Genomic DNA, 24,399 nt, shown 5'->3' with positions numbered 1-24,399 from the left:
ATGTTCTGTCCTTCACTGAAAGTGGTGTGTTAAATCTCCTAGTATAATTGTGGAGTTGCCTATCTCACTTTTCAATGCTGTTAGAGTTTTTTTTATGTACCTTGCAGCCCTGTCATTGGGTTCATAAATATTTACTATGGTTATATCCTCCTGGTATATTGCCCATTTAATCATTATATAGTGTCTTTCCTTATCCTTTGTGGTGGATTGAACTTTAAAATCTATTTTGTCAGAAATTAATATTGCCATTGCTGCTCTTTTTTCCGATTTTTAAAATAATTTTTATTGTGCTCTAAGTGAAAGTTTACAAATAATGTCAGTCTCTCACACAAAAACCCATATACACCTTGCTACACACTCCCTATTACTCTCCAAAAAAAAAAAAAAAAAATTTTTTTTTTTTTTAATGAGAGAGCCCGCTGTCTCCCTCCACTCTCCCTTTTCTTGTCCACTTTGCCAGCTTCTAACCCCCTCCACCCTCTCATCTCCCGTCCAGGCAGGAGATGCCAACATAGTCTCAAGTGTCCACCTGATCCAAGAAGCTCACTCCTCACCAGCATCCCTCTCCAACCCATTGTCCAGTCCAATCCATGTCTGATGAGTTGGCTTTGGGAATGGTTCCTGTCCTGGGCCAACAGAAGGTCTGGGGGCCATGACCACCAAGGTCCTTCCAGTCTCAGTCAGACCATTAAGTCTGGTCTTTTTAGGAGAATTTGGGGTCTGCACCACACTGCTCTCCTGCTCTTTCAGGGTTCTCTGTTGTGTTGCCTGTCAGGGCAGTCATCGGTTGTAGCCATGCACCATCTAGTTCTTCTGGTCTCAGGATGATGTAGTCTCTGGTTCAGGAGGCCTTTCTGTCTCTTGGGCTCATAATCGCCTTGTGTTCTTGGCGTTCTTCATTCTCCTTTGATCCAGGTGGGTTGAGACCAATCGATGCATCTTAGATGGCTGCCTGGTAGCGTTTAAGACCTCAGACGCCACTCTTCAAAGTGGGGTGCAGAATGTTTTCTTAATAGATTTTATTATGCCAATTGACTTAGATGTCACCTGAAACCATGGTCCCCAGACCCCTGCCCCACTATGCTGGCCTTCGAAGCCTTCAGTTTATTCAGGAAACTTCTTTGCTTTTGGTTTAGTCCAATTGTGCTGACCTTGCTGTACTGTGTACGGTCCTTCCCTTCACCTAAAGTAGTTCTTATCTACTATCTAATTAGTGAATGTCCCTCTCCCACCCTCCCTCCCTCCCCACTCTCGTGACCACAAAAGAATGTTTTCTTCTCAGTTTAAACTATTTCTCAAGTCCTTAGAACAGTGGTCTTATACAATATTTGTCCTTTTGCAACTGACTCACTTCACTCAGCATAATGCCTTCCAGGTTCCTTCACGTTATGAAATGTTTCACAGATTCCTCACTATTCTCCATCGATGCGTAGTATTCCATTGTGTGAATATACCATAGTTTATTTATCCATTCATCCTTTGATGGGCACCTTGGTTGCTTCCATCTTTTTGCTATTGTGAACACTGCTGCAATAAATATGGGTGTGCCTATATCTGTTCGTGTAAAGGCTCTTATTTCTCTAGGATATATTCCAAGGAGTGGGATTGCTGGATCGTATGGCAGTTCTATTTCTAGCTTTCTAAGGAAGCACCAAATCGATTTCCAAAGTGGTTGTACCATTTGACATTCCCACCAGCAGTGTAGAAGTGTTCCAATCTCTCCACAGCCTCTCCAACACTTACTATTTTTTGTTTTTTGGGTTAATGCCAGCGTTGTTGGAGTGAGGTGAAATCTCATTATAGTTTTGATCTGCATTTCTCTAATGGCTAATGATCGTGAACACTTCTTCATGTATCTGTTAGCTACCTGAATGTCTTCTTTAGTGAAATGTCTATTCATATCTTTTGCCCATTTTTTAATTGGGTTTTTTGTCTTTTTTGCACTTGAGTTTTTGCAGTGTCATATAGATTTTATAGATCAGGCACTGATCAGAAATGTCATAGCTAAAAACTTTTTCCCAATCTGTAGGTAGTCATTTTACTCATTTGTTGAAGTCTTTAGATGAGCATAGGTGTTTGATTTTTAGGAGCTCCCAGTTATCCAGTTTTTCTTCTGCATTCTGTATAGTGTTTTATATACTGTTTATGCCATGTATTAGGGCTCCTAACGTTGTCCCTATTTTTTCTTTCATGATCTTTATCGTTTTAGATTTTATATTTAGGTCTTTGATCCATTATGAGTTAGTTTTTGTGCATGGAGTGAGGTATGGGTCTTGTTTCATTTTTTTGCAGATGGATATCCAGTTATGCCAGCACCATTTGTTAAAAAGACTCTCTTTTCCCCATTAACTGTTTTGGGGCCTTTGTCAAATATCAACTGCTCATATGTGGATGGATTTATGTCCGGATTCACAATTCTGTTCCATTGGTCCGTGTATCTGTTGTGGTACCAGTACCAGGCTCTTTTGACTACTGCGGCGGCATAACAGGTTCTAAAGTCAGGTAGAGTAAGGCCTCCTACTTTGTTCTTCTTTTTCAGTAACGCTTTATTTATCTGGGGCCTCTTTCCCTTCCATATGAAGTTGGTGATTTGTTTCTCCAACTCATTAAAGAATGTTGTTGGGATTTGGATCGGAATTGCATTAAATGTGTAGATCGCTTTTGGTAAAATAGACATTTTTATAGCATTAAGTCTTTCTATCCATGAGCAAGGTATGTTTTTCCACTTGTGTAGGTCTCTTTTGGTTTCTTGCAAAGTGTACTGTAGTTTTCTTTGTATAAGCCTTTTACATCTCTGGTAAGATTTATACATACGTATTTTATCTTCTCGGGGGCTACTGTAAATGGCATTGATTTGGTGATTTCCTCTTTGATGTTCTTTTTGTTGGTGTAGAGGAATCCAACTGATTTTCGTGTGTTTATCTTGTATCCCAATACTCTGCTGAACTCTTCTATTAGTTTCACTAGTTTTCTGGAGGATTCCTTAGGGTTTTCTGTGTATAAGATCATGTTATCTGCAAACAGAGATACTTTTACCTCTTCCTTGCCAATCTGGATGCCCTTTATTTCTTTATCTAGCCTAATTGCTCTGGCTAGGACCTCCAACACAATGTTGAATAAGAGCGGTGATAAAGGACATTTTTGTCTAGTTCCTGATCTCAGTGGGAATGCTTTCAGGCTTTCTCCATTTAGGGTGATGGCTGTTGGCTTTGCATAAATGCCCTTTATTATGTTGAGGAATTTTCCTTCTATTCTTATTTTGCTGAGAGTTTTTATCATTAAGGTGTGTTGAACTTTGTCAAATGCCTTTTCTGCATCAATTGATAGAATCATGTGATTCTTGTCTTTTGTTTTATTTCTGTGGTGGATTACATTAATTGTTTTTCTAATGTTGAACCATCCCTGCATACCTGGTATGAATCCCACTTGGTCATGGTGAATTATTTTTTTGATATGTTGTTGAATTCTATTGGCAAGAATTTTGTTGAGGATTTTTGCATCTAAGTTCATGAGGGATGTAGGTCTATAATTTTCTTTTCTTGTGGTGTCTTTAATGGTTTTGGTATCAGGGATATGGTGGCTTCATAGAATGAATTTGGGAGTATTCTGTTCTTTTCTATGGTCTGAAATTCCATTAGTAGTAGTGGTGTTAACTCTTCTCTGAAAGTTTCATAGAACTCTACAGTGAAGCCTTCTGGACCAGGGCTTTTTTTTGTTGGGAGTTTTTTGATTACCTTATCAATCTCTTCTTTTGTTATGGGTCTATTTAGTTGTTCTACTTCTGTTTGTGTTAGCTGAGGTAGGTAGTGTGTTTCTAGGAATTCATCCTTTTCTTCTAGGTTTTAAAATTTTTTGATTACAGTTTTTCCTTGTAATGTGATATGATTCTTTTAATTTCAGTTGGGTCTGTTGTAATATCACCCATCTCATTTCTTATTCCGGTTATTTGCTTCCTCTCCTGTTTTTCTTTTGTTAGTTTGACCAGTGGTTTATCAATTTTGTTGAGTTTTTCAAAAAACTAGCTTTTGGTCTTGTTAATTCTTTCGATTGTTTTTCCGTTTTCTATTTCATTTAGTTCCGCTCTGATTTTTATTATTTGTTTTCCTCTGGTGCCTGTGGGTTTCTTTTGTTGCTCTCTTTCTATGTGTTCAAGTTGTAGGGATAATTCTTTGATTTTGGCCCTTTCTTCTTTTTGGATGTGTGCATTTATTGATATAAATTGACCTCTGAGCACCGCTTTTACTGTGTCCCAAAGGTTCTGATAGGAAGTGTTTTCATTCCCATTGGACTCTATGAATTTTTTTATTCCATCCTTAATGTCTTCTATAATCCAGTCTTTTTTGAGCAGGGTATTATTCAGTTTCCAAGTGTTTTATTTCTTTTCCCTGCTTTTTCTGTTATTGATTTCTACTTTTATGGCCTTATGGTCAGAGGAGATGCTTTGTAATATTTCAATGTTTTGGATTCTGCTAAGGCTTGCTTTATGACCTAATATGTGGTCTGTTGTAGAAGATGTTCCATGTGCACTAGAAAAAAAAGTATACTTGGTTGCTGTTGGGTGGAGTGTTCTGTATATGTCTACAAGGTCAAGTTGGTTGGTTGTGGGATTTAGATCTTCCATGTCTTTATTTAGCTTCTGTCTGGATATCCTGTCCTTCACTGAAAGAGGTGTGTTGAAGTCTCCTACTATCATTGTGAAGCTGTCTATCTCACTTTTCAATGCTAATAGAGTTTGTTTTATGTATCTTGCAGCCCTTTCATTGTGTGCATAAATATTTAATACGGTTATATCTTCTTGGGGTACTGTCCCTTTAATCATTATATAGTGCCCTTCCTTATCCTTTCTGATGGATTTAACTTTAAAGTGTATTTCGTCAGAAATTAATATTGCCACTCTTGCTCTTTTTTGATTGTTGTTTGCTTGATATATTTTTTCCATCCTTTGAGTTTTAGTTTGTTTGTGTCTCTAAGTCTAAGGTGTGTCTCTTGTAGGCAGCATATAGACAGACCTTGTTTTTTAATCCATTCTGCCACTCTCTTTTTATTGGTGTATTTAGTCCATTTACTTTCAGGGTAATTATGGATAAGTATGAATTTATTGCTGTCATTTTGAAGTCTGTTTTTGTGTGTTGTTGTTTCTTTTTCCCACTTGATTTTATATGCTGAGTAGATTATCTTTATATTTTGTCCTTTCCTCGTATTTGTTGTTGTTAGTTTTGTTTCTGCTGAGTCTATATTTTTCCCTTGTATTTTATTTTGATGAATAGGATAGTTTGTCTCCTTTGTGGTTATCTTATTATTTACTCCTACTTTTCTAAATTTAAAACTAACTTTTATTTTTTTGTATCGCCATATCTTCCTCTCCATATGGAAGGTGTATGATTACATTTCTTAGTCCCTCTTTATTATTTTAATGTTGTCTTCTGTTATATAATAATATCGCTCTTTCGCTGTTTGGGGCTTTTTTTTTTTTTTTTTTTAATCTTGCTTTGTTTTTGTGAATTTTCCTGTCTGGGTCGTCTTCTTGTTGCTCTGCCCAGTGTTCTAGTCTTGGGTTGATACCTGATATTATTGATTTTCTAACCAAAGAACTCCTTTTAGTATTTCTTGTAGTTTTGGTTTGGTTTTTACGAATTTCCTCAACTTGTGTTTATCTGGAAACGTCTTAATTTCACCTTCATATTTAAGAGACAGGTTTGATGGATATATGATTCTTGGCAGTTTTTTTCCTTCAATTTTTAAAATATGTCATCCCATTGCCTTCTTGCATGGTTTCTGCCGAGTAGTCCGAGCTTATTCTTATTGGCTGTCCTTTGTAGGTGACTTTTTGTTTGTCCTTCGCTGCTCTTATGATTCTCTATTTTTGGTTTTGGGAAGTTTGATTATAATATGTCTTGTTGACTTCCTTTTCACATCTACCTTATGTGGAGTTAGATGAGCATCTTGGATAGATATCTTCTCATCTTTCATGATATCAGGGAAGTTTTCTGTGAACAAATCTTCAACCATTTTCTGTGTATTTTCTGTTATCCCTCCCTGTTCTGATACTCCAGTCACTTGTAGGTTATTTCTCTTGATAGTGCCCCACATAATTCTTAAGATTTCTTCAGTTTTTCCTGATTTTTCTTCAAATATATTAGTGCCAAGTGATTTATCTTCGAGTTCAGAAATTCTAGCTTCTACTTGCTCAATTCCACTCCTCTGACTTCCTATTGAGTTGTCTAATTCTGTAAGTTTATTGTTAATCTTCTGAATTTCTGATTGTTGTCTGTCTATGGATTTTTCCAGCTTATTAAACTTTTCATTATGCTCCAGAATAATCTTTCTGATTTCTTCAGTTGCTTTATGTGTGTGTTCCTTGGCTTGTTCTGCATATAGCCTCATTTCCTTCCTGATGTCTTGAAGTGTTCTGTATATTAAACTTTTGTATTCTGCATCTGGTAATTCCAGGAATGCACTTTCATCTAGAAGATCCCAGGATTCTTTGTTTTGAGAGCCTGTTGAGGTGATCATAGTCTGTTTTTTATGTGACTTGATATTGACTGTTGTCTCCAAGCCATCTATAAATTTATTGTATTAGTTTATGCTTGCTTACTGTGTCGTAGCTGCTTGCTGTGTTTTGTGTTGGTGTACCCCTATGGGTTGCTTGAGTGAGCTAGCTTGATTATTTTCGCCTTTGGAGCTCTGGTGTCCTGTCCCCAGCTCGGTAGAGCAATTATCAGATATATAAGTCTAGGAGTCCATTCAGTTTTCTTGTATGAATTCAGCTTAGGTTTTCAGGTAGCTGATCAAGCGTGTGGTACAGGCTCTGTCCTACGGTCTTAGAAGGGCAGGGGTGATTGGCGTATATATCAGTATCTGACTGCAGCAGGGCATCACGCTCTGAACAAGGCAGGGGGCTGAGAACCGACCCCCTAGTGTCTCTGAGGAAAACGCATCTCTGTTCCCTAGAGCATGCTGTTGGGTGGGTTCTACAGAGGGACCATGGGCACACAAAGTTTTTGGTTGTAAGGACCGGGAGGTACCAGATATCTTTGGACCCCTATCTTGGGTGGCTGGGTGACCTGAGTGGAGCTACCAGTCATTCAGGCCCTGATGCAGGTAGGTGAGGACCTTGTTTAATAGGCAAAGCAATGTGAAACGTCAAACACCCACCTCTCCACCGTACAGCTGAAATGGTTGGAGTTTGCCAACAAGGGCCTCTTCTCCCGAAATAGGCCCACAAAGGTCCATGCAGAAGGGAAAGGTGCTCAACGTCCACAGACAGTTTATGCCTGGACAGGAGCTGCTTCTCTCCTGAGCTCCCCTGGTTAATGGAGCTAGTAAATTATCTTTTCCCCAAAATGCAAATTTTTTCCTTCCCCAAGGCCAGGAGGATGGCTCTAGGTGCTCAACAGTGCCTATCTCAGGCCCAGGGAATTCAGCCGCTGAAGCCAGTTTGTGGGTGGGGGGGCCACATTAAAATATACACAAATACTTAGCCTTTGCCGCGAGCACCATTCTCCTCAGGTTCTAGAGGTGTGAGTTGGCTGTGTGGCTGGCTGCTTCTCCCTGAGGGAACTGCAGCCGAACGCTAGTACCAGCCTGCTGCTGCTGCTGCTACCACGCCGGAAATGGTGCCTGAGAACTCCCCGCAATTCAGGTCCGGTAACTCCTCTCCACTTCTGAACGGTCTCTTCCTCCCCCTGCCCCTCATTTCATTGTCTAAGCTTTCCTTTGATGCTCAGGGTTCCCAGCTTGTCACAAATATACTCATTTCACTTGTTTTTTGGGGTCTTTGTTATAAAGAGGGCTTGCTGGAATCGTCTGTCTATTCCGCCATCTTGGCTCCGTCTCCTGCTCTTTTTTCGTTGTTGTTTGCTTAATATATTTTTTCCATATTTTGAGTTTTAGTTTGTTTGTGCCTCTAAGTCTAAGGTGTGTCTCTTGTAGGGAGCATATAGACCGATTGTGTTGTCTTATCCATTCGGCCACTTTCTGTCTCTTTATTGCTGCAGTGAGTCCATTTACATTCAGCATAATTATAGACAGGTATGAGTTTAGTACCGGCATTTTGATGTCTATTTTGTGTGTTGTTGACAGTTTCTTTTTCCCACTTAGTTTTTGTGTGGAGTAGTTTATCTTTATATATTGTCTTTTCCTCTTATTCGTTGCTGTTGATTTCGTTTTTGCTGAGTCTCTATTTTCTTCTTGTATTTTACTTTGGTGAGTAGGATTGTTAGTCTTCTTTGTGGTTACCTTAATATTTACCCCTATTTTTCTAAGTTTAAACCTAACTTTTATTTTTTTGTATTGCCTTGTCTTCCTCTGCATATGAAAGATCTATGACTACATTTCTTTGTCCCTCTTTATTGTTTTAATGTTGTCTTCTTTTACATAATAAGATCGCTGTTTCCCTGTTTTGAGCTTTATTTATTATTTATTTATTTTTGTGATTTCCATATCTGGGTTGACATCTGGTTGTTTTGCCCTGTATTCTAGTTTTGGGTTGATATCTGATATTATTGATTTTCTAACCAGAGAAGTTCCTTTAGTATTTCTTGCAGTTTTTGGTTTGGTTTTTATGAATTCCCTAAACTTCTGTTTATCTGCAAATGTCCTAATTTCACCATCATATTTGAGACAGAGTTTTGCTGGATATATGATTCTTGGCCAGTAATTTTCTTCCTGAATGCTTTATATAAGTCATCCCATTGCCTTCTTGCCTCCATGGTTTTTGCTAAGTAGTCTGAGCTTATTCTTAGTTACTCTCCCTTGTAAGTGACTTTTCATTTATCCCTAGCTGCTCTTAAAATGCTGTCTTTATCTTTGATTTTGGCAAGTTTGGTTATGTCTTGATGACTTTCTTTTGAGATGTAACTTATGTAGAGTTTGATGAGCATCTTGGATAGATATAGATATCTTCTCATCTTCCGTGATATCAGGGAAGTCTTCTGCCAACAAATCTTCAACAATTCTCTCTGTATTTCCTGTTATCCCTCCCTGTTCTGGTACTCCAGTCACTCGTAGCTTAGTTCTCTTGCTAGAGTCCCACATGATTCTTAGGGTTTCTTCATTTTTTAAAAATCTTTTATCTGATTTTTCTTCAAATATTTTGGTGCCAAGTGTTTTATCTTCAATATCACTAATTCTCCCTTCCAGTCCTACAATTCTACTCCTCTGACTTTATATTGAGTTGTCTAATTCTGTAGTTTTATTGTTAATGTTCTGAATTTATGATTGCTGTCTCTCTATGGATTCTTGCAGCTTATTAAATTTTTCATTATGTTCTTGAGTTACCTTTTTAATTTCTTCAACTGCTCTATCTGTGTATTACTTAGCTTGTTCTGTGTATTGCCTGATGTCCTTCCTGATCTCATTCCTGATGTCTTGAAGAATTCTGCATATTAATCTTTTGTATTCTGCACCTGGTAATTCCAGGAAGGCAACTTCATTCAGAAGATACCTTGATTCTTTGTTTTGAGAGCTTGTTGAAGTGAATATGGTCTGCTTCTTTATGTGATTTGATGTTGACTGTTGTCTCCGAGCCATCTATAAGTTATTGTACCAGTTTGTTTTATGTTTGCTTACTGTATCCTAGCTTCTTGCTTTGTTTTGTTTTGATATGCTCAAATAGGCTGCTTGAGTAAGCCAGCTTGATTAATTTTTGCTTTTAAAGCTCTGCTGTCCTGTCACCAGATGTCTAGAGCTGTTATCAGGTGTATGAGCCTAGGATTCCATTCACTTTTCTTGTACAGGTTCAGCTAGGTGTCCAGGTAGTTGGTCATCAAGTGTGTGGTACAGGCTCTGTCCTACAGTCTTACAGGGGCAGGGCTGATTGGTGTAGGTATAGGTATCTGGTTGCAGCAAAGGGTCACACTCTGAACAATGCAGTGGGTTGACAACCATCCCCCGAGTGTCTGTGAGGAAAGCGTATCTGTGTTCCCTAGAGCGCACAGGTGGTGGGTTTTGCAGACGGACCATGGGCACCCAATGTTTTTGGTTGTAAGGACTGGGATGTACCAGTTATTGTTGGACCCCCTGTCCTGGGTGGCTAGGCAATGTGGGTAGAGCCATCAGTCTTTAGACCTCTGATGTGGGTAGGTAAGGGCCCTGTTTAACAGGCAAAGCAGTGTCAAACATCAAACACCCACCTCTCCACTGTGCAGCTGAAACAGTTGTAGTCTGCCAACAAGGATCTATTCTCCTGAAATGGGCCCATACAGGCCCTTGCAGGGGGAAAGGTATTCAAATCCACAGACCATTTATGCCTGGACAGGACCCGCTTCTGTCCTGAGCTCTCCACTTAGTAGAGCTGGCAGGTTATCTTTTCCCCCAACTGTGAATTTATTCTTTCTCCAAGGCCAGGAGAATGGGTAAGAGCATGCATCAGGGCCTATCTGTGGCCCAGGGAAATCTACAGCCACTGAAGCCGGCTTGGGGGCTGGGGGCATGGTAAAATTAACTCAAGTACTTAGCTTTTGCCAGTAGGGCCGTTCTTCTCCGATCCCGAAGGTGTGAGAAGGCTGTGCAGCTCCCTTTCTCCCCCTGATGAATCCTCATCTGGAACGGTACCGCCTGCCACGCTGTGGTCGCTCCAGGGAATGGTGCCTGATGGTTCCTGGTGATTCAGGTCCTGCAACTCCTCTCTGCTTCTGAACCATCTCTCCCTATCCCTACTGCTCATTCCATTTTGTAACTTTGCCTTTGATGTTCAGAGCTTCTAGCTTGTCATAAATATAATTGTTTCACCTGTTTTTTGGGGTCTTTGTTGTAAGAGGGATTACTGGAAGTGTCTGACTACTCTGCCATCTTGGCCCCGCCTCCTGGAATATTTTCTTTTAATTACTTCTTTTTATGTCTACATTTTCCAGGAAGTTGCTTCTGAACCAACATACTCACTGAGAAACAATGTTTTGCTGATTTCTATTAAGCCAATCTGCATTATGTGCCTAAAACAAAATCAATCAAACAAACCAGACAATTGAATGACATAGCTTACTCTGTTCTTAAATGACTATACCAAAACCCATTGCCTTTGAGTTGATTCCGACTCATAGCGACCCTATAGGACAGAGTAGAACTGTCCCACGGGGTTTCCAAGGAGCAGCTGGTCAATTCAAACTGTCAACCTTTTGGTTAGCAGCTGAGTTCTTAACTTCTGGGCCACCAGGGCTTCTTTAAACCACTATTGGCACCTACCGGAAACTGTGGTGGTGTAGTGGTTAAGTGCTATGGCTGCTAACTAAAAGGTTAGCAGTTTGAATTCACCAGGTGCTCCTTGGAAACTCTATGGGGCAGTTCTACCCTGTCTTATAGGGTCAGTATGAGTTGGAGTTGACTCGATGGCAATGGGTTTGGTTTTTTATGCACCTGTTATTCATTTATTCCACATTAAGTCAACAAATGTACACTGAGCAGCATTTTGTTCAATGTACATATTAAACATCATTTTGCACACTGAATGCTTAAAATTGAAATTTATATGCTTTTAAAATCCATGGGGAGTCCCTACATAAATTTATCACAAGTTTTTACAGAAAAACAGTACAAAGCATGCAGGATGTCTTAGTCATCCAGTGCTGCTGTAACAGAAATATCACAAGTGCATGGCTTTAACAAAGAAGCTTATTCTCTCACAGTCAAGTAGGCTAGAAGTCTGAATTCAGGACACTGGCTCTAGGGGAAGGCTTTCTCTCTCTGTCGGCTCTAGAGGAAAGTCCTAATCATCAGTCTTTCCATGGTCTGGAAACATCTCAGCATGGGAACCTCAGGTCCAAAGGACGTGCTCTGCTCCTTGCACTGCTTTCTTGGTGGTATAAGGTCCCCAAGTCTCTCTGCTCACTTCTGTCTTTAATATCTCAAAAGAGATTAGCTTAAGACATTATCTAATCTGGTAGACATCATCGGTATAACTGCCACTAATCCATCTCATTACATCATAGCGACAGGATTTACAACACATAGAGAAATCACATCAGATGGCAAAATGGTAGACAATCGTACAATACTGGGAATTAGGACCTGTTAAGTTGACAGATATTTTGGGGGGACAGAATTCAATCCATGACATAGGATCCTCTCATTAATTCTGTTAGTAAATGCTATAGATCATTAGTATTTACAGTCATCAACTTGAAATTTGTAGCATTTACTTTCCAGATTTAGAAGAACTTAGAACCTTGGAGAGAGGATTATTTTAAGGCTACGTAAAGAATGTATTTTTGCTTCAGATATCAGTTTTTCTCCATTTTAAGTTAATTTGCAGGGTCAGGGTTAGCTGAGCTGGTTGGGCAGTCTTTGGTAAGTGGTGGGCTTGTACTTTGTTGGAAGATAAACAGGATGAAAATTATTGCAGGGCCGGGGATGGTTTTACACGGAGGAAAACAATAGGTGCGAGAAGCCACAGTCACATGGCAGTGGCAGAGTGTAGATGGCGCGTCTGGTCTCTGGGACAGTGGGGTCAGCCTGGTTGGATTGCAATGGTGCTTCTGTAGTTAAAGACGAATAAAAGAGAAAAAAATTTAAAAAACAACCAAAAAAAAAAAAAAAAAACCCAGTAATGAACAAAGCCCTCTTGGCAAAAGCCACTTTTCCCCCCAGCAGACTGGATATGTCAGAGGATACTGTTCTAAGTTGAGAAGGTCTCTGAGGCAGCGGTTCTCAGACTTTTGGTTTTGGAACTCTTTCACACTCTTAAAAATTGTTGACAAGGAACTTTCTAAAAACAGAATCTCAGTGGTAAAGGTCATTCACAGCAGCAGTCAGACCTGGTACAAGGAGCTGTTCTCAGACACTCATTCTGTGGTTGTCCCTTGTTAGGATGGTTAGGGAAAAGCAAGGCAAGGAAGGTGGGTCTTCAGAGCGCTGTTTTAGCGCTTGGGGCTGAACTTTCTTTTCCTTTAATTTATTATCGTAAAACCTGTGAAAGTCAGAACCTGTGTAATTTGGAAACCTGTCAGAGAAGGAAAACTCAAATATTTTCCACTAAAATGAGGAATAGAAAAGTGGTAAGACTGCACCCTGTCAAAGGCAGAAAACTTTCGAGACCTGGAAAAACAAGGCAGTCCCGTTGAGTTCCTGCTCTCACAGGTTTCATAGTATAGACTTCTGCGGCAATTTAATCAAGGGGAAGATGTCTCACAGTACTGATGTGGGGAAAAACCTCTCTTAATACTGAATGCTTGGAAAGAGATGACATTGGCTTTCTCCCTTGTGTGTGTGGCTACCAGATGTGCTGATTTTGTTGGCATCACACTTACAGTGATGAAATCAGCTTTTTCTTCCATGTAGAAAGGGACATCCAGAAGACCCTGAGTGTACAAACCACTCTCCCAGGAAGAATAGCAAAGGATCAGGAATGAGGAAAAACCAGAAACGAATGAGAGAAAACAAAGTATCGGAAAGATGGCTAACATTTGGCTAGTGCATGTGTTGTACAAAAAACCTTGTCTTTGTCGTAGGTCTATCTCAGCACCTAACAGACGCAGAGATTTTAAAAGGACCCTGATACTTCGGAGGCTTGGTGAGATATAAAAAGTTGCCATCAATAACTGCACATCATGTTCAGGCCCACCACATCTAAGTGTTAGTGATGGTGCAACCTCTCTCTGGTCAGAAGATGCCCTCAGAGCAGGACAGCATGTCCACAACAGGGTGGCAGATGGCAAAGCACTTCTAGCATTTCCATGGATAACAAGGTACTGCAGCAACTGCTCAAAGAATGTGTAGTGTCCAAAACCTGACTTCATGTGTCTACACGAATTGGGGGCGGCCAGCTCCACAAGAGAGGAAATGCAGGTGGGTAGACACCAAGAACATGAGCAGAAGCTACTGAAGTCCCAATTTTCACCAGCTGTTCATGAGTTTAAATGACAAGAATAAGAACAAGGTGACAGCACTGCAGAGCCCAACTGACAAACCTCCAGACACTTTCAGTACAGGAAACAGTGACAATTCCCAGCAGATAATTAAGAGGAATATGTCTTCACCATCACCTGGTTTGTCAAAATCCAACCTACTCTGTCAAGCTCAAACTGCTCTAAAGTGTGTTTTTTTTTAAAAAAGCACAGTGTCAATGGTAAACTTGGTTTTCTTTTACAGTCTCATAGTACAAATGAAGCATTTTGTTTCTGGAAAAAATAAAAAAGTCCAATTCGATCATTAGTTCATCCAGTCAGAGTACTTGATCCCCTTTTGAGGGAGCAGTGACAGAGTCACAGTGGCTATTCTCCGACAACTTTCACCTTCCCCCAACCCATCCCAGGCAGACTTTCTCCTTTCCCCAGCATCCCTCAGATGTTCAGGAACTGCCTACAGCACCACAACCACAAAACTCATGTCAAAAACAGCCCATTATCATCCTCTAGGAGTCTCTGAATGGCACAGCTAAGTGCTCAACTACTAGCCAAAAGGTTGGAGGTTACTCAGAAGAAAGGCCTGGCTGGCGATAAAATTCCAAAGGTCACAGCCTTGAAAATCCTTAGAAGCAGTTCTGCTCTACACATGTGGGGCTGCCATGAGTCTAAATTGACTCAACAGCAACTAACAACAACAACATCATCTACTGTGGACTGGCAAACAGCATTTGGCTTTGGTTCTTCCACATAACCAGAGGAGGTGTTGGCCTTTGATCCCTTTGATGTCTCTTGAAAAGCTTTAGCAGACCTGATTGAGAAGGAACTATCAGTCCAAACCAACCCTCCCTCTCTTAGTTATCTAGTGCTGCTATAACAGAAAATACAAGAGTGTGGTTTTAACAAGCAGAAATTTATTTTCTCCGAATTAGAAGACTAGAAGTCCACAATCAGCGTGTTGGCTCCAGGGGAAGGCTTTCTGTCTCTGTCAGCTCTGGGTGAAGGCCTTGTCTCTTCAGCTTCTGTCCCTTAGCTCCATGGTGATCTTCATGTGGCATGGCATCTATCTCCCATCTCTGCTCACTAGCTTGCTGTTTTTATATATCTCAAAAGAGATTGAATTAAGACACACCCTGCATTAACACTGCTTCATTAACATAACAAAGAAAACTCACTCCCAAATGGGATTATAACCATTATAGGGGTTAGGATTTACAGCACATATTTTGGGGGGACACAATTCAATCCATAACATTCCCTTTGCCCAGATCTCTTCAGAACTCTTCCTCACACACTCTGACTACCTGGATTCTTGCATCCTGCTGCACTACCTGTGCCAACTCTCTCAATAGCATCTTTTTAGTCTTTCCACAGAGGTGCTCCTCATTTCAGCAGCACCAAGCAGTTTATCATTCATTCAGTTTTCCAGGCCAGGAAGCCCCCATCCTTGGATGGCCTTGCCATGCAACAGCATCTTGCACAGAACCACATGGCAAGCTCTACCTGAAATAATAATTTGTTAGACATGCATCTCCCCCCACAGCACCACACAGGTCCAGGAGGGGTTCCTACAGCGGGTGGATTCATTTAAAGGCTTTGAAAATTTGTAAATACCCTCATGCCTTCAGCTTGTTGGCTGGGTAGGGAGCACTTTTTGTTAGTTTCAGAAATTTCTCTGGAAAAAAATTAAAGGTCTTTATTACAGTCTCAGAAACCCTGGTGGTGTAGTGGTTAAGTGCTATCGCTGCTAACCAAAGGGTCATCAGTTTGAATCTGCCAGGTGCTCCTTGGAAACCCTATGGGGTAGTTCTACTCTGTCCTATAGGGTTGCTATCAGTCGGAATCGACTCGACAGCAGTGGGTTTGTTTTTGGTGTATTACAATCTCAAAAAATTTTAATTGGATGGATGTCTTATAAGAGTGTGTTTTATAAAGAAGGTGGCTGTTGTTTAGAAGCATTTTATTTAATAGGAGAGTTGCCAAGTTTTCATGTATCATATAAATAAAAAAAAAGTGGGCTCTGACATTATGGTGCCGTAGAATACAACAGCATGATAAAAGTTTTGCTTTTACATTTGGATGTTATATAAATTGGTTCAAAAATAAATTTTAAGATGGCAATTAGTAAGTTGTTGTGAGGTGCCACTGAGTCGATTCTGACTCATAGCAACCCTAACCACAACAGAACGAAATACCGTCCGGTCCTGCGCCATCCTCACAATGGTTGCTATACTTGAGCCCATTGTTGCAGCCACTGTGCCAATTCATCTCATCAAAGGTCTTCTTCCTCTTTTTCACTGACCCTCTACTTTACCAAGCATGATGTCCTTCTCCAGGGACTGAACCCTCCTGATAACATGTTCCAAGTATGAGAGACATAGTCTCACCATCCTTGCTTCTAAGGAGCATTCTGGTTCTACTTCTTCCAAGACAGATTTGTTCGTTCTTTTGGCAGTTCACAGTATATTCAATATTCTTTGCCAACACCACACTTCAAAGGCACTGATTCTTCTTCAATCGTCCTTATTCATTGTCCAGCTTTCACATACATATGAGGCAACTGAAAACACCACAGCTTGCATCAGGCACACCTTAGTCTTCAAGGTGACATCTTTGCTTTTCAACACTTTAAAGAAGCCTTTTGTAGCCGATTTGCCCAATGCAATGCATCTTCTGATTTCTTGACTGCTGCTTCCATGGGTGTTGATTATGGATCCAAGTAAAATGAAATCCTTGACAACCTCAATCTTTTCTCTGCTCATCATGATGCTTATTGGTCCAGTTGTGAGGATTTTTGTTTTCTCTAGGTTGAGGTGTAATCCGTACTGAAGGCTGTGGTCTTTGATTTTCATCAGTAAGTGCTTACAAGCCTCTTCACTTTCAGTAAGCAAGGTTGTGTCATCTGCATAACACAGGTTGTTAATGAGTCTTCCTCTAATCCTGATTCCCTGTCCTTCTTTATATAGTCCAGCTTCTCAGATTATTTGCTCAGCATACAGATTGAATAAGTATGGTGAAAGAATACAACCCTGATGCACACCTTTCCTGACTTTAAATCACGCAGTAACCTCTTGTTCTGTTTGAGCGACTGCCTCTTGATCCATCTACAGATTCCTCATGAGCACAGTTAAGTGTTCCAGAATTCCCATTCTCTCTGAAATGTTATGCATAATTTGTTTGATCCACACAGTCGAATGCCTTTGCATAGTCAATAGAACACAGGTAAACATCTTTCTGGTATTCTCTGCTTTCAGCCAGGATCCATCTGACATCAGCAATGATATCCCTGGTTCCACATTCTCTTCTAAATGCAGCCTGAATTTCTGGTAGTTCCCTGTCGATATACTGCTACACCCACTTTTGAATGATCTTCAGCAAAATTTTGTTTGCATGTGATATTAATGATACTGTTCAATAATTTCCACATTCTGTTGGATCACTTTTCTTGGGAATAGGCATAAATATATGGACTTCTTCTAGTCGGTTGGCCAGGTAGCTCTCTTCCAAATTTCTTGGCATAGATGAGTGAGCACTTCCAGCACTGCATCCGTTTGTTGAAACATCTCAGTTGGTATTCTGTCCATTCCTGAAGCCTTGTTTTTCACCAATGCCTTCCGAGCAGCTTGGACTTCTTCCTTCAGTGTCATCGGCTTCTGATAATCTGTTATCTCCTCAAATGGTTGAAGTCGACCAATTCTTTTTGGTATACTGACTCTGTGTATTCCTTCCATCTTCTTTTGATGCTTCCTGCATCATTTAATATTTTTACTATAGAATCCTACAGAATTGCAACTTGAGGCCTGAATTTTTTCTTCAGTTCTTTCAGCTTGAGAAATGCTGAGAGTGTTCTTTCCTTTTGGTTTTCTAGCTCCAGCTCTTTGCACATGTCATTATCATACTTTGTCTTTTCTAGCTGCCCTTTGAAATCTTCCATTTAGCTCTTTTACTTCATCTTTTTACCTTTTGCTTTTGGTACTCGATGTTCAAGAGCAAGTTTCAGAGTCTTTTCTGACATCCATTTAGGCCTTTTCTTTCTCCCATGTCTTTTTAATGACCTCTTATTTTCTTCATGTGTGATTTCCTTGACATCATTCTACAACTGGTCTGGTCTCTGGTCATTAGTGTTCAACGCATCAAATCTAGCAAGAGTAGGAAGGATAAAGCCACTCTACTTTTGGCTGTTAATTGAGTGATTCATACATGTACACACAAAAATTGTGCCATACATATATATATATATATATATACATAAAATTGTACTTTAGATGAAGGTTTACAGAACTAGCTTCTCATTAAACAATTAGTACGCATATTGTTTTGTGACATTCTTACCAACTGCATGACATGTCAACACTCTTCCTTTCTTGACCTTGGATTCCCTACTACCAGCTTTCCTGTTCTCTCTTGCCTTCTTGTTCTTGCCCCGGGCTGGTGTGCCCCTTTAGTTTTGTTTTGTTTTATGGGCCTGTCTAATCTTTGGCTGAAGGGGGAACCTCAGGAGTGACTTCATTACTGAGCAAAAAGGGTGTCCGGGGGCCATACTCTCAGGGTTTCTCTAGTCTCTGTCAGACCAGTAAGTCTGGTCTTTTTTGTGTGTTAGAATTTTGTTCTACATTTATCTCCAGCTCTGTCCAGGACCCTCTATTGTGATCCCTGTCAGAGGAGTCAGTGTGGTAGCCAGGCACCATCTAGTTGTGCTGGACTCAGTCTAATGGAGGTTGTAGTACTTGTGGTCCATCAGTCATTTGGACTAATCTTTTCTTTGTGTCTTTGATATTCTTCACTCTCCGTTGCTCCAGATGGGGTGAGGCCAGTGGAGTATTTTAGATGGCCACTCACACCCTCAAGTCTTTAAAGATAAATGCTGTATTGTGCTATACATTAACAAAATATTTAATATTTTAGAACTCCAAATACAAATGTTTCATAGCCATATCATAAGTGCACAAATATACTTTCTGTGGAAAAGAAATGTTTTAAGTACAGGTATTTTCCCTTTTGATCTGTCATGTTTTTATTTCCGGGCAAATATATCAGGTTTCTATAAATTTGATACCATAATAATCCTGGTCCCATACTGCTGCCTTTAAAGGTTTCAGAACTTCAGGTTACAAGATCCCTTAATATTTTCTAGATCCAGGGTTTTTCATATTTAAGGGAATTATTCCTATAAATAGCATTCTCCTTTGAGTTTTAGAGATGGTTTCTAAAAAAGAGATTTTCTTCCTCCCCTGATTCTCTAAAGTATGCTTCAAGTTTGACATAGATTTTTTAATGTAGATTTTTAATTACCAAAAAACCAAACCCAGTGCCGTTGAGTCGATTCTGACTCATAGTGACCCTATAGGACAGGGTAGAACTGCCTCATAGAGTTTCCAAGGAGCACCTGGCGGATTCGAACTGCCGACCCTTTGGTTAGCAGCCATAATGCTTAACCACGACACCATCAGGGTTTCTGATTTTTAATAGATTTTTAAAAATTATGCATAAGTGAAAAAGTTGACATGATTGCTTAAAATACATTTACTTAGGCTACTATCACGGACGGCATTGGGTTTGGTTTTTTTTTTTTACTATCATTTCAAGTGACTTACCCTCTACCTAGAGGCATTATCCTGTAGTTAAGAGTATGGGATATGGAGCTAGAATGTCTGGGTTCATATACCAATTCCACTGCTTCTAAAGCAAGTTAACTAACTGCTGTATACTCCAATTTCCTCATGTATAATGTGGGGATAATAATACTATTTTTAGTATTATTATCCCCACATTATACATGAGGAAATTGGAGTATACAGCAGTTAGTTAACTTGCTTTAGAGGTGGCTATGAGGTTTCAGTGAGTTGATAGATGAAAATGGCTTAGTGTCCATCACACAACATCTTAGGCTGGATTCTCTACAGAAGCAAAACCTGTAAAGTGTATAAATATATACACAGAGAAATTTATATCAAGGAAATGGCTCATGTGTTGTAGAGGCTGGAAAGTCCCAAGTCCTTGGGTCAGGATGGAGGCTCCTCCAGACTCACGTAGCTGCAGGGATGGTGAATCCAAGATTGGCAGGTCAGACAGCAGGGCTCTGGCTCACAGGCTGCAGAGACCGACAAATCCCAAGATTGGCAGGCAAGACTGCAGGTTAGCTGCTAGCTCAAGTCCCAGGAACTGGAGGTCAGATGAACAGGAGCCAGCTGCAGGATTCAGACTGAGCAAAAGCCCACGAGCCTTGCCAGAAAGTACCTATGTTGGGTGCAGGCCAAGCCCCCCAAGGAAGCCCTCTTTCAAATGATTGGTTATTGACAACAGATCCTATCATGGAGGTGATCACATTATATCAAATCTCATCATGGAGGTGATCACATCACTATATGACTGCTGAACTACATCGTAACTGCCAAACCGCTGAGAATTGTGGCCCAACCAGGCTGACACACAACCTTAACAATCACAGATGGTAACTGTATAAGAGTACACCATAACTATGAGTAATGATAAATGTTAACTATCATTATTGTAGTATTCTCAAATTGTTTGGAACATCTACATTTTGATATGAAATTCTTATATGTCATTAATCTATATGCCGGAAAGCAGTGAGAACAACTGATGAAAATGAATTAATTAACCACTATTATTTTAAAAGGAGCCCTGGCAGCAAAGTGGTCAGGAGCTCAGACTGCTAACCAAAAAGTCGGCAGTTCGAATCTATCAGCTGGTCCTTGGAAACCCTATGGGGCAGTTTAAAATCCAGTTCTTTTGATTTGAATTCCAGCCGTTGTCCACTTAGGGCAGACATAGGGTTGTCCCTTAAGGTTTTCAAGGAGCAGCTAGTGGATTCAAATGGCTAACCTTTTGGTTAGCAGCCAAGTGTTTCACCATGGTGCCACCGGGGCTCCATAGCCACAGGCATAAAAACCAAATGCATTGCCACCAAGTAGATTCCGACTCATAGTGACCCTATAGCACAAAGTAGAACTGCCTCGTAGGGTTTCCAAGGAGCAGCTGATGGACTCGAACTGCTGACCTTTTGGTTAGCAGCTGAACGCTTAACCTCTGCGCCACCAGGGCTTAGGATTTACAACACATGTATTTGTGGGACACAATTCAACCCATAACAAAGTAGTATGCTGAAAGTAGGTGGGGCGTCTTTGTGAAACGTTCTTGATTTCAGCAATAATCACTTTTTAGCCAGGCATTTACCTAGACTACAAACATCACTCTCATGCCTAGGGAGAAATTATTTTAATTTGTACAATTATCTCTCCTCTTCAATTTTAGGGTATGCAGAGCATGTTGGCTAGATTAGAATACTACTTTTTTCCTCCATAAGAGTGTTATTATTGAAAAATAAATCAAGCAACAAGATTCAAGCATTGGATGGGACACTGAACTGGTAGGTAAATTCTAAAGTGTCTTTCAACCTTGAGATTCTCAACTTAAATGTTTTCTTTTCCCTAAAATTCATGGCTCCCAGTTGCATGTGATCAGTCTGTAACCCACTTATAAAGTCTCTAATTTCAAAACACTAAGTTAATTTGAAAAGAAGCATACTCATTCTCACATTCGGTGAAACACATTTCCTTCTTTCTCTTTATAAAGAGTATCTAGATGCAAACTTCTTACAGAATTGCACCAAACAAATGTTTTGGGACTCAGGGCCAAATGTGAAGCATTATAGGCCTCACTGAAACATTTAATGTCACAAATTATTCGTTTATCTATGCATTTGTACATGTATCATTGATCTGCAGTAATTACTCTTTGTAGCAGCTAGTCATTTTGTAATCCTTTTGTAGATCATTATATTCGATCAAATATTTGAGTACCTACTACACTTCAGGAAACTCTGGTTGCATAGAGTTCAGTGCTATGGCAGCTAACCAAAAGGTCAGCAGTTCGGATCCACCAGGCACTCTTTGGAAACTCTATGGGGCCCTTCTACTCTGTCTTATAGGGTCGCTATGAGTGGGAGTCGACTCTAGGGCAATGCGTTTTGTTTCTTGGTTTACTGTAAATCAGGCACTGTTAACCCCTTAGCTTTCCTGGAATGCTGTAAAGGAGAATGAAGCATTGGAGGAAAGAATGGATTAGCAGGTACACTAATGCAGCTTTCGACACTATTCCATAATTAACATCACTCTTCTGAATTCTTTAAACACGACAAAGGTGGTGGCAACTGAGGACTTACTGGATTCAAGAAGCCAGATAGTTAAGGTTAGAGCTCCTGTGGCGCAGTAGTTAAGAGCTACGCTGCTAATCTCAAGGTCACCAGTTTGAACCCACCAGCCGCTCCCTGGAAACCCTATGGGAGCAGTTCTACTCTGTCCTATAGGGTGGCTATGAGTTGGAATCGACGAGATGGCAATGCGTTTGGTTTTATATGACATAGCCCTTGAAAGTGAAAAGGCAAAAAGATGGGTTGTCCTGCTCAGGTCTCACAGCAACCGGCTGCCCAAACAAATCTGCAGAAGGACCTCCACTAAGAAAACGAAGCTATCTACCCCACGGCCAGAAGAAACAGAAAAGTAGGACGCAGAAGGCAGAGAGATTCTGAAAGGAGGTGCAATCTCAGGAAAAGATAGACGTTGGGAGAGTGGTTCCAAGTCTAAGACATTCTAGTCGGAGATAAATGGGAGAGATGTTAACAATAGGGGCGAGTGGTGGGCATCGAGAAAGGCAGAGAACGCAGGGAGAGGACTGGCGTCTCGGCCAAGGCCCGATGACTGCCGCGGGCGACGGGTGTTCACCGGATCGGGAGTGGGAACTCTGTCGGCCGGGAGCCGGGGCCGTGCGCATGCGCCTGGGCTGCCAGGCGGGGGTCCTCCGCAGCAAAGAGGGCGCCGCGCCGTCGTCTGGACAAGCTGCTCTGCCTGACCCGACACCGAGCTCCGGCGCTCCTTGCCCCGGCGACGCCAGTCGCGGCTTACGCTCTTCCTCTCCCCTGCCGCCGCAAATCGCGGCGACGAGCCAGACCCGCAGAGGCCGCGACAACCCCGGGGCAACGCGCGGGACTCCAGGCCCGCCGCCGCGATTGGCCGCTCCGGTGCCCGCTCCCATAATGCAGCGCATGGCGCGTCATTGAAGAGAGACCATGATGGCGGCGGCGCTGGGGCCCCCAGAAGTGATCGCTCAGCTGGAGAACGCGGCCAAAGTTCTGATGGTGAGGACTTCGCGGCCCTGGTCCCGGGACCCTCTGGCCTCCAGCCGATTCTGCTGTACCAGTTTTTGCCCCCCGCTGGGCTGGCGACCGGGAAGGGCCTTCAGGAAGCCCTGGAAGTGGTGGAGGAGGTGGCGGTGGCGTGGCGCAGGATTCTCCATCCTACTTTTCTGCTCCTGTCTTCGTTCTCTCCTTCCTGGGGCTGTCCTTCTTCCCTTTGCTGCCCAGCACCCTAGCCAGGCGTCGGGAGTGTGGTGGAGTAGGAAAGGAGTGTTTTGTGCCAAGTCTTCACCCTACTCTCTGCCACGCAGACCAGGTCGCAGGGAGGGAGGTCAGAGTTGTCTCCACAGGGTTTCGTTCGGCGAAATTTGTGCAGCTGTATGCGCACCGCTGGGGAGTTGGTGCCGGGAGGAAAGGAATGACAGTGTCTGGATGCTGTTAGCAGCCCTTATTTTCGTGCATTCGGGTCACCAAGAGCTTTCCCTGAAATGAAGCTACCTCTGGGGTAACCGCAGCTCGCAGCACGTGGATGGGCCGGCTGGTTGGAGGGAGGGGAACCTTTGGGACCAAGGTCATTGGGGCAAAATCTGGCCCAGTACCGAGCTCCCTGTGGGTCGCGCGTTAAGGAGAGTGGCGTCTTCGGTACTCGTTGACTTCATTCTTACACTATACAGTAAGTAGTTTGATGAGTAGATTATTTACCCCAGGGAGTTTGAGAAGGCCGAGTCAAAGGATAAAAGTACTCCATGCAGTTAGTAGAATTAAGGATAAACTGCATTCAGGTAACTCAGTAAATTGTGTATCTGTATTTGCTGGTTCACGTTTGTTTTTTATACATTGACTTCAGTGTTTCTGCATTATTTTTGGAAGTTAGAGGCTGGCTCGATTGCTTACTTGAATTGTTTAACCCTTAGAATTTAATGCAGCCATCTTTTGTTGCCTTTTTGGACTTTTTTCTTTTCCTTTTGGGTTGATGTTTGGGTCATGTGTCCGAGCTTCACATTTAAAAATACTTCAACTAATTCTAGCATAGTTTCTGGTTCCATTTATCAAGTTTTGCTTTCATACTGAACACCAAATATTTTGCTGTTAGGTGCTGTCGAGTCGATTCCGACTCATAGTGGCTATATAGGACAGAATAGAACTGCCCCCACAGGGTTTCCAAGGTGCAGCTGGTGGATTTGAACTCTTGACGTTTTGGTTAGCTGCTGAGCTCTTAACCATTATGCCACCAGCACTCCACCAGATATTTTAGCACATGAAATTGAGAAGTCTAAAAATTACTTCATCACGAAAAAATTAAGTATATTGTGTTAATTTGGAAACCCTGGTGGCATAGTGGTTAAGTGCTATGGCCGCTAACCGAAGGGTCAGCAGTTCGAATCCGCCAGGCGCTCCTTGGAGACTCTA

The 24,399-nt window shown here is 41.4% G+C and overlaps 1 protein-coding gene and 1 pseudogene across 1 annotated transcript in view; both read left to right on the top strand.

Annotated features, from left to right (window-relative positions):
- The first annotated feature begins 13,130 nt into the window (after positions 1–13,130).
- LOC126066248 (CCR4-NOT transcription complex subunit 4-like) lies at positions 13,131–15,426 on the top strand (annotated as a pseudogene).
- Positions 15,427–22,674: 7,248 nt separating this feature from the next.
- Positions 22,675–24,399, top strand: part of XPO4 (exportin 4) — a 193,104-nt gene continuing 191,379 nt past the window's right edge. Inside the window, exon 1 of the mRNA XM_049867642.1 lies at positions 22,675–22,992. Coding sequence (XP_049723599.1) covers positions 22,924–22,992 — 69 coding nt within the window. The 5' untranslated portion in view covers positions 22,675–22,923. The remainder of the gene's footprint in view (positions 22,993–24,399) is intronic.

This window comes from Elephas maximus, chromosome 23 (assembly GCF_024166365.1).
Source record: "Elephas maximus indicus isolate mEleMax1 chromosome 23, mEleMax1 primary haplotype, whole genome shotgun sequence".
NCBI lineage: Eukaryota > Metazoa > Chordata > Mammalia > Proboscidea > Elephantidae > Elephas > Elephas maximus.
This window is presented reverse-complemented; position numbering and strand designations above follow the sequence as displayed.